Genomic DNA, 16,052 nt, shown 5'->3' with positions numbered 1-16,052 from the left:
CCAAAAGAATACTCGAGGTTGGCAGTGAGGGACTGTCATCAACTGGGACCAATGATTTAGATCTAAAGAGCAGGTTCTCAGGTTGGAGAGATGACTCAGTGGTTACGAGCCCGTGGACCTGGGTTCAGTTCCCAGCACCCACACGGCAGGTCAGAGTGTCTATAACTCTGGTTCCAGAGATTCTGGTGCCCTCTCCTGGCCTCCTAAGGTTCTGCACGCGTGTGATACAGTTACGTACATGTAGGCAAAACACTCAGATAAAATGAACCTCAGATAAAAAAATGTACCTCAGATAAATAACATGCACTTCTGAACCTCAGATAAAATACACCTCAGATAAGTAACATGTACTTCAGATAAAAATAATAAAAATCTTTTTTTTTAAAAGAGCAGACTCTTAGAGATTAGAGTTTTACGGTATCAGTAAAGGAGTAACCATCGACCCCATTAACTCATCACATCCAATGACTTTCCTTATTAAAGCTCTCTCGGGTCACACGCATCCAATCTACTACTCAAGCTACCATCCGCGGAGAGCTGCCATAGTGATCTACGCTATTGCGTGGCCCCCTTATAATTCATATTGCGCTCTGTAGCTGGAGTGATATTTTTCCGATGAAAATCTGTTCCGGTTGTTCCCATGTGAGGACTCCTTTGCCTTTTCTTATCCCTTACGTCCTTATGGGGTTCTGTCTGTGTGAGCATTCGCCAGGCTCATGTCTCTATCTTAATTTAGGTCATGGTCTACGTGGTTGCCCCCTGTACCATTACAGCAGACTTCTTGCACTTCTTTCAATACGCTATACTCAGAGCTTTGGAACAGCCCATTCTCTCCACCCACTTTCTGGGTTCGGGTTCCCACTCTTCGTTGAGATGACAGCTAAAATACTACGCCCCAGAAAGGCATTATTATCCTCTCACACTCACTCAGATTCCTAGCTAAGCATCCCGAACAAGCGGCCAGTTCTCTCTGCGGCACTTACACACGTACCAACACGTGGCGAGGCTTGCCAGCCTGTGTCTTTATCCCACTGGAGTGCAAAACTAGAGCAGATATTGTGTTTCCGTTGTCACCTCTGTGCTTTCTAAGCTCTAGAACAATGGTTCATGCTTAGCCAATGCTCTGTTGATAAGAGCTGCAAAAGCTGAAGAAGCCCAATGGCAGAGCACCGTCTAGCGCTGGACACGCTCTAGACCGGAGCCTCAGCGTGGGGGTGGGGAGGGAAATGATAGAGGAGGAAAACTGCTGCTACTTTTGGCCATCGTTTTATACAACCACCATGTGCATTTGCAGATAACAAGTAACTGTTCCAGTTTTAATTGAGAGATGCTGACCTTTCTACAGTATATGATGCTGGCATTTTGTCAGATATCTGTTTCCCAAGCAGACATCATGAGACTGAGCTGCCTGATCTGTTTCTCCTCCACCCTAAGATCGATACCGTGTTTTCAAGATGCTGCTCCTCCCTAGCTGTCTGAGATATGAGAACTTGGGGGGGGGGGAGCACTGGGGACACCACTCTGGGAAGTCATCCTGGTCCTGTTGGGAGCAGAAGGAGGAAGCTGGCTGACAGGACTTGCAGCCTAAAGCAGGGCTCCCACCCCCAGACAGACCAGGTACAGAAACCGCTGGAAATGAACAGAGACGGCCTGTCCTGTCTGAAGAGACTCGAACACGGAATGTTTTTCAATAGTGCTTGTCAAAGCATGATATCCCCAAATGGCTTGGCAACCAGACAGTTAGTCTACCCCATAACTGAGGTCTACCCCCATAACAATCTACGGACTCCGGGACAGGGCTCAGCATTTGCACTTTTATAAACTCATTGGAGAGTTCAGTCTTGTGGTGAAACCATCAACATCTCAGAAACAAAGCTTGGTCTCTCCAGCTGGCACCTGGTTGTCTTGGCTGAAAGCCAGAGACATAGAATGTGCCATCTTGACTTACAGACTTGGCAGGCCCCAGATCTAGTCTGTCACGATACCTAGTGACCACAGCCCTGGGGGAGATTTTGGTATGGTTTCAATAAGTTCCCTTTTGTTTCAGATGATGGTTTACTGAGATTTTGCTTCTTAAGTTCAAAGACTAAGTTACACTAGTAAAATGAAGCGTAATAAATTTGGAATCAACTCCAAGTTGTGCTGAAGAAAGGGTTGTGCGGCTGTAGACAAGGTCCTTCCAGGGTGGTGGTGGGGCTGGCCTGGATTCCTGAGTTATGTTCAGCCTCTAATGTGCTGGTCTGGAAACGGGCTGCTCTGGAGAATCTCTCGGCTCTACAGAATGCTAAAGAAGTTTCCTAAATTTCTTTGTAAAGGTGTGTGTGTGTGTGTGTGTGTGTGTGTGTGTATGTGTGTGTGTGCGTGTGTATGTGTGTGTGCGCGTGTGTGTTCACGTGCATGCGTAGGTTCCTATGGAGGCCAGAGGAGGGCATTTGGTTCCCTGAAGCTGAAGTTATAGGCAGTTGTAAGCTTCCTGACGCAAACAACGGAAGGGCTCCTAGTCCCCTGTGAAAACATCAAGTACCCTAAATTGCTGGGTAATTTTCAGCACCTAAATTTCTTTAGTGTACCCATTGCCTCTAGGGTAACAAAATCAGAAAAAGGAAAAAAAAAAAAAAACATTTACATTCTGTGTTTCTCTTTCCTGTCTGATGAAGTCAGAGGAGATCTAGCGGAAGGACGCTTTAAGAAAAGCTTCCCCCTTTTCCTTACAAGAATCCCAGGATGTTGCCAGGCTGTTCTTGTCCTCCCGCAGCCGTCCAAGCACCCCAGAGCTACAGCCAGAGCCTCTGTGAGCGCCAGTGAGCTGCCGGGCGGTGCCCACTAAACGGAGCAGCGGCGTGACTGTAGGGAGAGTAACCAACCACTTCCAGATTGAAATTGATTCCTGTTCCACGGGTGTGAACTTAAATCTGGAGTCATAGACTTGATCAAAGGTCCATGTCTAGGGAGAACATAGATCATAGTGGGGAAGCTGCTACTGTTGCTTTGCTGAATTGGCATTACGATCGCCTTCTAAATGTTTCTTTTTTTTAAGATTTATTTATTTATTATGTATGCAACATTGTGCCTCCATGTATGCCCGCGCACCAGAGGAGGGTGCCAAATCTCATTACAGATGGTTGTGAGCCACCATGTGGTTGCTGGGAATTGAACTCAGGACCTCTGGAAAAGCAGCCAGTGCTCTTAACCACTGAGCCATCTCTCCAGCCCCCTAGATGTTTCTGTTTATACCTACAAACTAGTGGTGCTAAGAGCTTTGGTAAGAAGAGTTTCTTCCTGCAGTGGGCAGCAGTCATTGCAGAGACCTGAACTGATCTAAACGTTGAGCATAAGCGACTGTTGAAAGGTCAGCCCTACATGGGACATCCATATCACCCCTTCCGAGGCTCGTGGAGCATCAGTGAAGGGCAGGGGTAATGAATGTAAGGGCCAGGCGTGGAGTGATGCGCGATGCTGTGTTTCAGGCATGGCAGAACAGCTACACTCTTCAGTAGCTGTGATTACCTGAACCAGTCATGCGCAAGATTGGGTCCGTCGTGGAGGGGGAGGAGGCTCGTGAGGCCCTACCCCTCCCAGAAGAGACAGAGACAATCAATGGTAGCTGGAAGACGGAGAGCTATTTTCTTCCGTGATGTAGCCAGTGGTAGGTTGCCTATGCTCTTGTAAGGAAAAAACAAAACAACAACAACAAAAACCCTCTCACTTATGCTCCTATAAGTGACCCTAATGAAACCCATTGGTTCACAATTTAAAAAAAAAAAAAAAAAAAAAAGGTAAGAACAGAAAGAGGGACATGGCCATCAGGAATGGGAGGAAGAGGACACAAGAAGGACATTGGGGAAGTGTTAGCATGTCACAACCCAGTATAACCTATGATTAGAACATGCTTTAAAGTTTCTTCAAAAATAAAGAGTAAAGAAAAGCTAAAATATAAATTTAAAATAGAAATAAATAATTAAATAGGTTAATAAAAAATAAAAATAAATATTAAGCATTGTAAAACTTAAGTTCTAAGTTTTGGATTAAATTTTTATATGGTTGTATATATTTTTTTTTTTTTTTTGGTTTTTTGGGTCTTTTGAGTCAACCTTGTTTTTTGGCTGGTCTGAAAGCGACTACATAGGCAAGGCTGCCCTTGAACTTGCAAGCGTCCTCTTGTCTCTGCCTCCTGAGTACTGGGGTTGAACGTGTCTGCCTGGCCACCTTTAATAAGATTTAATATTCTCATTCATTCTCAACTTGGGTAAAAATTTAGTACAGTATACTTAGGTTAACGTTATACAAAGTCTAAATTATGCTGGCCAGGAAACAAAGAATCTTTCTTTTTAAAATTTGTTTCTTTAGAAAGACATAATGCGGGCTGGAGAGATGGCTCAGAGGTTAAGAGCATTGCCTGCTCTTCCAAAGGTCCTGAGTTCAGTTCCCAGCAACCCACATGGTGGCTCACAACCATCTGTAATGAGATCTGGTGCCCTCTTCTGGCCTATAGGCACACATGTAGGCAGAATATTTGCATACATAATAGATAAATAAATTAATTAATTAAAAGAAAGAAAGACATAACGCCTGCAAATAATCAATGTTAAGTGAAATTTCAAAGCACTTTATGGATTCTAAATTAGTAAAAGTACATCAAGGAGACTGGGCTAAAATCCTAAAATAAGAATGCCCTGTGTTAAAAACCCCAAGTCTTCATCATACAACTTCTTAGTGGACAAAGAACAAAAACTGGTATTGCCTTGACTTTACCGGCTGCCCGGGAGACTGTTCTCTGATGCCGAGACAAAGCACTAACCAACCTGCTTCGATGAAATGAAATGACAGCCCATTAGGAGGAAAGCGGAAGGGCTTCCCAGGCAAGACCAAGATGCTGCCTTATGCTAGGGAAATAAGAGAAACAGCTCAGTCGCCCATAAAAACTCGGTCTTTGGAATGACCAAGCTTTTCCCAAACACAGGCTAAAAAAAAAAATATTACTGAGAAAGTAAAAAAGAAGCTAGGAAGAAAAGCTCATTCGGCAAAGACGAGACTGCTAGTCTCTGTGTCCCTAAAAGGTCTGGACTTAGCTTTATTTCCTATCCTAGAAAAGCCCTTTCAAAGAAAGGTCTCAGTGTAAGAACCGCTTGGAGGTTCCACCCCCTTGGAAACGGGAAGGGTCCGTCATTTGTTAGTGTCAAGTATGCCACCGGCATACATTACTCTGTCGCCTGGAAGCCACACAGGAAAGTCCCCACGCACCTGCTGCTCGGTGTCCTGCCGCCTAGGGCTCTAACGATACCAGTAACAATGATCAGAAGATAAAATATTTGTAACAGACAACCAACCAGACTACTTTCTGATCTTTGAATAGCTTACTCATCACATTTAAAAGTCTTTTTACTTAAGTATCATCAGTGACCCCGACGTGGAGCCTGTTCGAATGAAAACTGAAAGACCGAACAGAGCAATTCTCCTAAGTTGGCAAAATTTAAATTACCACAAAACTGACCTTAGAAACAAAGAGCAATGGAGCAGGAGAAGGCAGATTTCTTCCTGGCAGTACCACGGTGGCAAATATCCAGAACTAAGGAAAGCTGCCAAGGGAGAAAGAGAAAAAGAAAGGACTTTGCAAAGGCAGCCGGCCCAGGCACACTGCCTTCCCGCAGCTGGAGGAGACGGGAGCCACACAGGTAGGTCTGCCTTGGTCTTTATTGCAGCGCAGTTCAAAGGCCGCCATCGAACTCACAGGAAGCCGCCCCGGTTTCCTGGATTGGCACCACACAGCCCGCCAGCTGCAGCGGCAGCATTTCTAGCCCAGCTTCTGCTTTCCCACTGGGGCCAGGAATGGAATGGGGGCTCACAATGGGCCAGAGAGACGACCACCTCAAAACCAAGGACACGTCCCCGCTTGTGAGAAAAGTGGCTCTCCCTCTGCTGAAAGACAGTCAGGAACCATGCCAGTTCTGATGGCAGGAGAGCTGCCATGATGACGTTCTTCCTGGAGAGTGACACAAAAAAATGGGGACGGAGCAGTCACCTGGGTGGGATGGCTGTGCCCACCCCGTCACTCTCTTCTGTCTCAGCCTTGGCCCAACACATATATTGACAAACGAGAGAAAGTAATTACATATAAAAAAAAAAAAACTCAAACTGAATGGGTATGTGGGTGGAGCGAACATAAAAGAAGAAAATAAAAGTTTTTTGTTTTTTTTTTTTTTGTTAAGTTGCTCAGGGCAGCCTTCTGTAATTGCCATAGAAATCCGTGATCCATTGCTTCATGTGTCTGACTTCTACTGTGCGGGCTAACTGTAAGGACGGTGGATCCGTGTCCGTGCTGGATCGCAGATCTAAATGGTGGGCCCCCTCTGGGATGTTGACTACCACCAGTGTATCAGAGAGATCTTCAGTAACTCCACCTCCCGACCACGGGTCCAGGTCACCATTGCTGCCAGTGAGGGAAAGAAGCAAAATTAAGGCTGTCAGTTCTTTATGAGCACATTCAAATAAAATATGAGAAATATTCTTTAGGCATAAACCTGAAAATAGAAACAATTTGGGAGGTTTGGTCTACTTTGTCATATTAAAATTTTTCTTGGTGCTTAAGCTTTATGCTATTTCCACAAAACACAGAACCAAGGAAGGCTGAATCCGTGGACCTCACGGCTTAACGTCGATTAGGCGTGTCCAACCTCCTGACCTTTCTAGGTCAGTTTTGACGATGAAGAACTTTCTTGGGCCACATGCCAAATGCACAAACACTAACACCACCTGATGAGCAACAAAATGACCTGTGTATAAATATTATGATGCCCGCCTCCAGAGAGCATCGGAAGGTCTTCATATATCCATCCTTATGCAACCCCCTGCTCAAAGAAGCTTTTCAAACGGTGGAGCAGGTCACAGGTTTGCAGCTTACTAAGAGGAGGATGCACATATCGACGTACTGAAATGTCACTGATTTTTTTACAGTATTTGTTATAAATGCAAAAGAAAAGAGAGCAACATAGGACCTAGGGGGAGATTTGAGACTATTTAAAAGGAATGCACTAAAACCAGGTTTGATGGAAGTACTCATGGCACTCACTGGTTATTTTGGTTTTAATTCCCAGTGTGCTTCGCTCTTGTAAATGATTGCTTACAAACATAAGCATGAACAACAACAAAAAGCAGGAAGAGGCCTAAGGCGTGACTGTGACGCACAGACAGTAGGACCCTAGTCTCGTAAACGCACGTGGCCTTCTTTCTCTTTGAGTGTCAACCTGCAGCCCCACGAACTGTTGACAGGAAACAAGTCAATGTGGACTGAATACTGAGTCTTGAGTATACCAAATTCTTGTTCAAATAGCCTGAAATCTGATTGCAAATTTTTGTGTCAAATTGACACACAAGGCTGCATGCTTTTTGCACTTTAGGGGATTGTTTTGCCGGAGTATTGAAGTGCATAGAAGTGTTTGCCTTAATATGAGCTTGCTATAATTTCAGATTCAACCAGAACACTGTTATGATTTGTAAATTGTATTGACTGGTAAGTTAGTTTTCACCTTGGAGATACATGTTTAACTCATCTGGATGAGTGGTTAGATCAGTTAACAATGATAAATCTATAAGCCGGTTTTCCTCATCAAGTCCTAGTACAAATTTTGGTTTTGGTAGCATGAATGATTTGATAGTATCTTGTCAGTTATGAAATCTCCTCAATATCTGGCCACAACTTGTTTCTGAAAAGTAAATAGCATCACCATAATTAGCATTAACACTTTTAAGGAATTCCTACAGTTGGCAATTAAATCCTTTGGCCCTTTCAGGTTCTGCATCATGACACTGACTTGCACGATCCTCCATTTTAATGCTGTGCACATTAATACACTCACCATCAGAAAATGGTTCTAAAGGGTTGCCATTGAATATGCTACCACATAAGTAGCTTTTACTGTAGTATCCATTTTAGTTGTAACGTCTTTAACTTGTGCTTAGCCCTCCTGTATAAATTAGCGATCAATAATGGGCAGCTCGCGTCCACCTACAGGCCGACCTGGTCAAACCCATTCTTCTGCTGACATTCCCTTTTCTTGGGAGAATAGGTTCCTGTCAACGTAACAGTCGACGTATCTCATCACAGGAGCCACGCTGGGATTTGAAAAATAATAATAGCCAAGAGAATGTATTTACTCTCACTAGGAAAACAGAAAGCCAGGTTTAGGGCCTTCCACATCTCAGCTGCTGATTCAGCCCAAAGTCAAGGGCCCATATAAAGCGTGTAAAGATGCATGAGGTGTGACTGAGGTCCTCAAGGAGCCTTCCTAAATGGATGGGAGTACTTACCTGCCTCCTTGCATTTGTAAACATTTATCTTGTGCAGAGGTCCACTAAAATACTATAGATTAGCTCTAATTTTCTCTTGTCAATCGCTGCAAACACTTGCACCACCTGAGGGTGCCAGAAGCCGCACACCACCGAAAAACTGAAGTCCTGTGTGAGCACAAATAAGACACTAACGTATGTGTGATAGCAGGACAGGATCCTGTCAACCTCACGGTTCCCATTCAAGGACCACATGGTAGAATTGCTCAAGATTCAAACACACACAGACACACACACACACACACACACACACACACACACACACATACAAACAGAGTTCATGATGGTTTAGGTAAGTTTAAGGTAAGTTTACAGTTTTGTGTGGAGCCATAAAATCTCAGAAATCTAACCCAAAAATGAACACTGAAATGCCTGGAACTAAGTGGTGGCCCATATCAGGTCATATTCCTCCTTTAAATTTTTTTGTTATAGCCAGGCGGGTTATGGCACATACATTTAATCCCAGTACTCGGGAGGCAGAGGCAGGCAGATCTCTGTGAGTTCGAGGCCAGCCTGGTCTACAAAGTGAGTTCCAGGACAGCCAGGGTTATTATGCAGAGAAACCCCATCTCAGGAAATGAATGAATGAATGAATGAACGAACGAACAAACAAACAAACAAACAAACAGAAACGTTTGTTATTATAAATATATACATGGATGTGGGGATGCATGCATACCATGATATACATCTGTGAATGTGGGGGAGAGAAGACAATTCGGAGGTCTCAGTTTTCTCCTTCTGCCACATGGGGACTGGGACTCGAACTCAAGCCCTCACCCGTCAGGTCTGGCAGAGCAAGTCTTTTCTTTGCTGAGCCACCTCACTGGGCTAATGTCCCCCTCTGTTGGCCCCTCTTGGAAGATCTTTGCCTGCCACTTGAAACCTAGGAAATGCTTGTGTGTGGTCTGATTTTGTTTGGCGCACATTCTACCTGTCTGGCATTTTAGCAAGACTGAAATGCAAAAGTTCCAAAGTTACTTTACCAGATAAATAAACATATTCCCATAGTGCACACAATTGCTACTTCAACAAAACCTTCCCTAAATTCAGTCTCTACACAGAATGCTACTATCCCCCTAAGGCCCATGTGCTGAAGGCTGGGGTGGAGCCGAGCGGGATGTTTTAGGTCCCTGAGAGCATTGCCTTTGGATCTCCCCCAATCTCCCCATCCTCCCTGTGTGTGAACATCCCCCCCCCAGGAGGAAAATGGTGTAGCTCCACCCCTTACACCCTTGCCATGGGTTCCCAAACAGTGAGGTCAACGAACCACGAACTAAAACATCCAAAACTGAGCCTTCCTTCTTTTTAAGTTGTTTCTCATGGGCATTTTTTAACAGTAATGGAAACTTTTACAAATTCCAGATGCTGTGTCTCCCAATCGCTTTATTAACAAAATTCAGCTACCTACGTGGCATTTGTAACACGGGAGTCTACTGAGACAGCTCACGCGTACCACGTCCAAAGGGAGCTTATCTTTCTCAACTCCCCACCAGTCGCTCCATTCATCAACGTTCCTAGTCACTCAGGTCAAAGGTCTACTGCCATCCTCCTGTCTCTGTCTAACACCTATCTGTCAACAGAGCTGTGTCAGCTGTATCTTAAAATACATACAGAATCTGACTCCTCCTCACACGCCTCCCACACCACAACCCAAATCTTAATTGTCTCACCACGAGTTACTGATATGACCCCCTCCTTCTCCTCTACAATCCAATACCAATAAGCCGAGTGTTCTCTACTGTAAACTTCAGACTGTGTTACTCCGCTGGCCAAAGTACTCCAGTTTTCCCATCTCATTCAATGTCAAATTTCAAGTATTTTCTAGAACCTGCAGGCTTCTGCATTACCCAAGCCTCTGTGGTCCCTCTGAGTTTATCTGAGTGAGTGCCTCCCTCATTAAGCCACTAAGAATGTCCTAAGAAGGACACAAGATGTCCTTCCTTTGCTGGAAGAATCTTGGGGGCCTTGCTGGTCCTTGCTCCTCCCTCCTGAAGTAGTGTTCCCCCACCAGCCTGCAGCTAGCAAGCTCCTGTCCTTAGTCAGGTGATTTTGCAAAAGCTGCCACCTGGCAAGGGTATTCCTGGTGTATGTGTGTATACAGACATGTATATGTTATGTATACATCTATATGTGCATGCATGGAAGCATATATGTATGTACATGCGTATGTATGTGAATGTGTATTATGCATGTATGTGTGTGCATGTATGTGTATGCATTTATGTATGTGTATGAATGTACATAATCATGTATATGTGTGCATTGTGTGCCTACGTAAATGTGTATATGTGTATGCATGTATGTGTGCATAAATGTATGTGCATATGTGTGTATATATACATTTGTGTATGTATGTGTATGTGTTCCTTGTATTCCTGACACTTTCCCTCCTCTGAGACTTCATCAACCCCTCCCTGGCTTACCTTTCCTTCTCTTTCGTATAGTTGTTAAAATACCCTTGTTTTATTACCCATCAAACCAGGGCCCTACAAGGTTGAGGATTTGGGGTTCTTCTATTGCTTGGTCCCTAGTTTCTAGAACCAGGTGCAGCTGATAGAAGGAACCAAACAAATATTTATGGAAATTAAGTATCAGATTATCTGTGTCTTGTTAGTGAACGTCCCCCATGGAGATCTCTGAGGACATGTGTGCAGGCTCATGAGCACATGACCTCTTCAGTACTTTCTGACACAGAAGAGCAGAGTCCGCACAAGTGAACAAGACAAGCCCACTCTGGGGCTTTCAGCTGTGTGTGGAAGCATGAAGAACATCAGGGTGTCAGTATAAGTTGTAAATTTTTACTAAACTGCTTGACTTCTGGAGGCCTCAATTCCTATGCATACTATAGAGAAGAAATTTTTTTCCTTTTAAAGTCTTTTTTATTGTTTTTATTGAGCTATACATTTTTTTCTACTCCCCTCCCTTCCACCTCTTCCCCTTCTGCCCTCTCTTGTGACTCCCATGCTCCCAGTTCACTCAGGAGATCTTGTCCTTTTTATGTTCCTATGTGGATCCATGTATGCCTCTTAGGGTCCTCTTTGTCTTCTAGCTTCTCTGGGGTTGTGGCCTGTAGGCTAGTTTTTCTTTGCTTTATGTCTAAAAGCAACTTATGAGTGAGTACATGTAATATTTGTCTTTCTGGGCCTGGGGTACCACACTCAATATGTTTTTTTTCTAGATCCATCCATTTGCCCACAAATTCCAAGATGTCGTTTTTTTCTGCTATGTAGTACTCCATTGTGTAAATGTGCCACATTTTCTTTATCCATTCTTTGGTTGAGGGGCATCTGGGTTGTTTCCGGGTTCTAGCTATGACAAACAATGCTGTTATGAACATAGCAGAGCACATGTCCTAGTTGATTGAGCATATTTTGGATATATACCCAAAAATGGTGTTGCTGGGTCTTGAGGAAGGATTTCCAAAGAGGCTGTACCAGCTTGCACTCCCACCAGCAATGCAGAAGTGTTCCCTTTTCCCCACAACCTCTCCAGCATAAGTTGTTATCAGTGGTTTTATCTTGGCCATTCTGACAGGTGTAAGATGGAATCTCAGAGTTGTTTTGATTTGCATTTCTCTGATGGCTAAGGATGTTGAGCATTTCCTTAAGTGTCTTTCAGCCATTTTAGATTCCTCTGTTGAGAGTTCTCTGTTTAGGTCTGTACCCCATTTCTTTATTGGATTATTTGTTCTTTTGATGTCAAGTTTGAAAAGAATTTTTTTTAAAGTCTCCTCACACAGATGTTGTGAGGTCAAATTTGAATAATACATATGAAAATACGGCACAAACTATAACATACCACACAAACGTCCAGTTCTTATAATTATTATCATATACTGTAAGCATGGGAAGCTATAATATCTCCAGGAGGAACGCAAATCATGAAAATGGATTCAAACGTGTTTCTAGATAAAGGCACCGCACAAATTAAATTAGAAAATAAACATTCAGGCATGTGAAGTGTAAACGTATTTGAGATAAAACTTTAAATTCCCTTCTCCTTCTCCATCATGTACTTCTCTTTAAAAAAAAAAAAAAAAAAAAAAAAAAGCTTAATTGTAACTTGTTAATATTCTCAGGGGGAAAAAAAAAGTTATTCCAAAACCAGGCTTTACTGGTATGGTTAAAAATAAAAGGTTGGCTTCTCTTGGGAGAACAAACGGCCTTTATCACTGTTCCAGTTTGACAGGCTCAACCCAGTCAGGAAACGCTCCAGCATTTGCAAAACAAAAAGTCGCTGCAGCCACGTGAAGAGCAAACTGCATCTGCTTTGAAAGGTCATCTGCAGCACCTGGTCACTTAGCAACAGTGTTTGGAGTTGCCCAGAGACCTCCTCTGCACGCGGACTTGAATTTCTCAGTTCAGATCAATGAAAGCTACCCCAGCCACTGGGAAATCTCAGGGTAGAGACTCTTTTCCCCGAGGGACTCTAGATACCTGGGTAAAATCCTCACATAATCAGTGGCAATAATTAATTTGCCTGGGAAACGATGTTAGTTAAACAGTTCTTCAGGGGGTCTCTTCTGAATTTATACTTAAATGACTGAGACTCACCATTAGAGAAATAATCTATGGGTTTTAGAAAACCCAAATCCTCCCAAGAAAACCGGGACAAGACTTGCCAAGGCAGGACTATAACAGGCGCTATTTACTGCGGTCTCAGCGACCCAGCCAATGCTTTCTGAGTACCTCCACCTTGTGCCTGGTGGTCACTGGCACGGCAGGCTCAGCAGACAGTACAGATAAAACCTCCGTCCTCATCACACTTACCCCCATAGCAATCTACTTATTTTTTAAATAACTGTGTTGGATAATCATTATTATTTCTCAGTTCCATAAATTAGCAATTTGCCCAAAGCCAATTAATTATGGAAAGAACAAAAACACACCCAAGCTGTACCTGAGTTAACGTCATTGCAAATCTTAACTGGAAAAATCTTCAATCCAACAATAATTTCATATTGAACTTTCTAACTGCCAAAGCAGCCACCATACTCGTGTGTGTGTGTGTGTGTGTGTGTGTGTGTGTGTGTGTGTCTCAAGAGGAGAAGCCTAAACACAAAGATATTTTCCATGTGGTCCTGTAAACATGTCCACACGCAACACACAGAATAGACACCAGAGGCTTTTGTTCTTTTACTTAGGATCACAGCTTTTGCAGAAAAGCAGAAGTGTGTGTGTGTGTGTGTGTGTGTGTGTGTGTGTGTGTGCGTGCGTGTGTTTCTGTGTATCTATATGTGTGTGTCTGCATCTGTGTGTAACTGTGTTTCCATGTGTCTATAAGCATGTGGCTGTGTTTCTGTGTGTTTATATGTGTATATGCCTGTGTGTGTGTGTGTGTGTGTGTGTGTGTGTGTGTGTATCCTTGTGGTTTCTGGGCTGGATAGGAACAACATAAAGACAAAGTTTGGAGAGAAAATAGACTTCATTTTACTTTTTACACAAGTGTGTTTTCCAGGTTTGTGTCTGAGTGCTTAGTATTTTGCTGAGTTAACTTTTATTCGGTTTTGTTAAGTGGACAAACCTGTTGTCTAAGCTTCCTGAGTAGCAGGGACTAAAGACCTGTGCTGACTCTTTCACACATGACCACAGCTCTCTGAGGTGTCACTGTCTTATTTTTCGTGTGGCAAGGCTGAGCATCAGAGAACACCCGTCATTTCACTTGAGACAAGTTGGTTTCGCATCTGTGCGACTGACTCTCTTAGAAAGTCGTTCCTAACACTGAGCTACTACGACTTCTGCTCTAGTCCAGAAATGTCTCTCACACAATCTGCCCCGCTTCTGATGAAAATGAAGATAATGCTCATGACGAGTATGAATACAATAAGCAGGCAAACACATTACTACTATCTGAGCCGAGCCATGGCGGCACACAACTTTAATCCCAGCACTAGGGAGGCAGAGGCAGATGGATCTCTGTGAGTTCAAGGCCAGCCTGGTCTACAAGAGCTAGTTCCAGGACAGGCTCAAAAAAAAAAAAAAATATCCAAGGTGGCTGAATCCACTAAGAAAAGAGACTGTATTTGACCAAAACTCATATATTAAACATTCAAACAAAGAAAAAAGATTCCACTTAATTAAATTTGGTCTTCAGCTTTGTTTATTGTAAGGTCTCTTTATCTTATGAGCTTTAAGTCCTGGATGTTAGAAGAAGGGTATAAACAGTTCCTAAAGACAATCTCCAAGAGAGAAACACTGATTAGGTACTTCCTCCTATGCTAGAACCGAGAGGAGTCTAGAGACACTACGCTCAGGTCCTTTGGGGAAGTGATTGACTTACATGGAGATTATCATCAAAAGACTGAAACAAACCAGACTTGGTGATGCACTCCTTTAGCCCCAGCACTTGGGAGGCAGAGGCAGGTAAATATCTATGAGTTAGAGGCCAGCCTGGTCTACATTACATGTTCCAGGACAGTCAGAGTTATATGGTGAAATGCTGTCTCAAATAAACAGGGCTAGAGAAAACTAATTTAGGTTTCTTTCCATTCTTCTGCCTTCTGCCTTATAAGACTACACCATCAAGGCGCCATCTTGGAGAGAGACAACATGCCCTCACTAGACACAGAACTTGGCAGATCCTTCATTTTAGATTTCACGGCTGACACATTATGAGAAATAAGTTCATGCCACTTTTGAGCTGCCCAGTTGTGGGTGTTTTCTGACAGCAGAACTAAGCCAGACCCAAAGGCTAATGCAGATACTTTTTTCAATGTCCACAGTCTTTCCAGTCCTCCTCATTTCAAATGCTCTAAAGCTGATAGAATGCAAATGGATTTATTTGACCAGCCACCACTTTACAGAGCCGAACTGGTTAATCCAGTTGTGAAGAGTCCAGTTGAGAACGAGGAATAGAATCTAGAGAAATTAAACCAAAAGAAGCTGTCTGTTTCCTGTCAGTCATGCCCACTGAAGGGCGGACAGCCTAGCCAGACATGAGAACTGTGACGTCATAGCCAGGTGTACTTAGAGCCAACTCAGCTCATCCTGATGGCAACCGGTTTCAAATGCATTGCTTCTTGAAGTCACTGACAGAGAAGAACAAGTGGGTTTGTAGGCGTACAGGCCAAGGAAGAGCTCTCCCTTAACATCAACATACTTGGGCTTCTGCAAAGGAGCTGTGAGGACTGTGGGTAATTAGTTTAAAGGTCCTCATGCCTTACAGTATGGGGAAGACTACAGAGCGGACACTGCCAAAGTGTCTGTTGAACCAATGTTGAGTATTAATGCTCTAATTCCTAACAACGATAGCACAAACTGAGAACAAAAGACGATGTCTTGTTTCCTGATGCAGAGATTGTACTACAAAAACCTAAAGGGCTCGCTGTTGCATTATGTGCTGTTTTATTGTCCCACTCTTTCCTAATTCTGTTTTCTCAGCCATTCTGCAGTGGTCCGCAACAACCGAAGTTCCTCTTGGAACCAACAGAACTCACCTGAAAATGATGTTCGAATGTGAACGGATGTCTTTGCCTCCATATAGGGTGGTGATCCAGGAAGGGCGTGGCCTCACTCCCCACTGCTTATAACAGTCGTCAGAATACTTATCTAAATCCCATGCACGGGCCTCAAACATGTCATCAATACCATTTGTGCAAAAGGGCAGAATTATTTCCGTGCAGGTCTAAAAGCAAACCAAGAAAGGAAATGAAGAGATGAACTCTTCAAGATCATCCAGCTGCCGAGTAGCAAAGAGAGTAGTAGAAT

General features: G+C 43.5%; 1 protein-coding gene across 1 annotated transcript in view; it reads right to left on the bottom strand.

Annotated features, from left to right (window-relative positions):
• Positions 1-6,210: 6,210 nt before the first annotated feature.
• Positions 6,211-16,052, bottom strand: part of LOC119802519 (lysosomal Pro-X carboxypeptidase-like) — a 55,620-nt gene continuing 45,778 nt past the window's right edge. Inside the window, exons 8-9 of the mRNA XM_038313449.1 lie at positions 15,782-15,969; positions 6,211-6,427 (exon numbers count right to left, since the gene is read on the bottom strand). Of these exons, the coding sequence (XP_038169377.1) occupies positions 6,211-6,427; positions 15,782-15,969 (405 nt within the window). The remainder of the gene's footprint in view (positions 6,428-15,781; positions 15,970-16,052) is intronic.

This window comes from Arvicola amphibius, chromosome 12 (assembly GCF_903992535.2).
Source record: "Arvicola amphibius chromosome 12, mArvAmp1.2, whole genome shotgun sequence".
Lineage (NCBI taxonomy): Eukaryota > Metazoa > Chordata > Mammalia > Rodentia > Cricetidae > Arvicola > Arvicola amphibius.
This window is presented reverse-complemented; position numbering and strand designations above follow the sequence as displayed.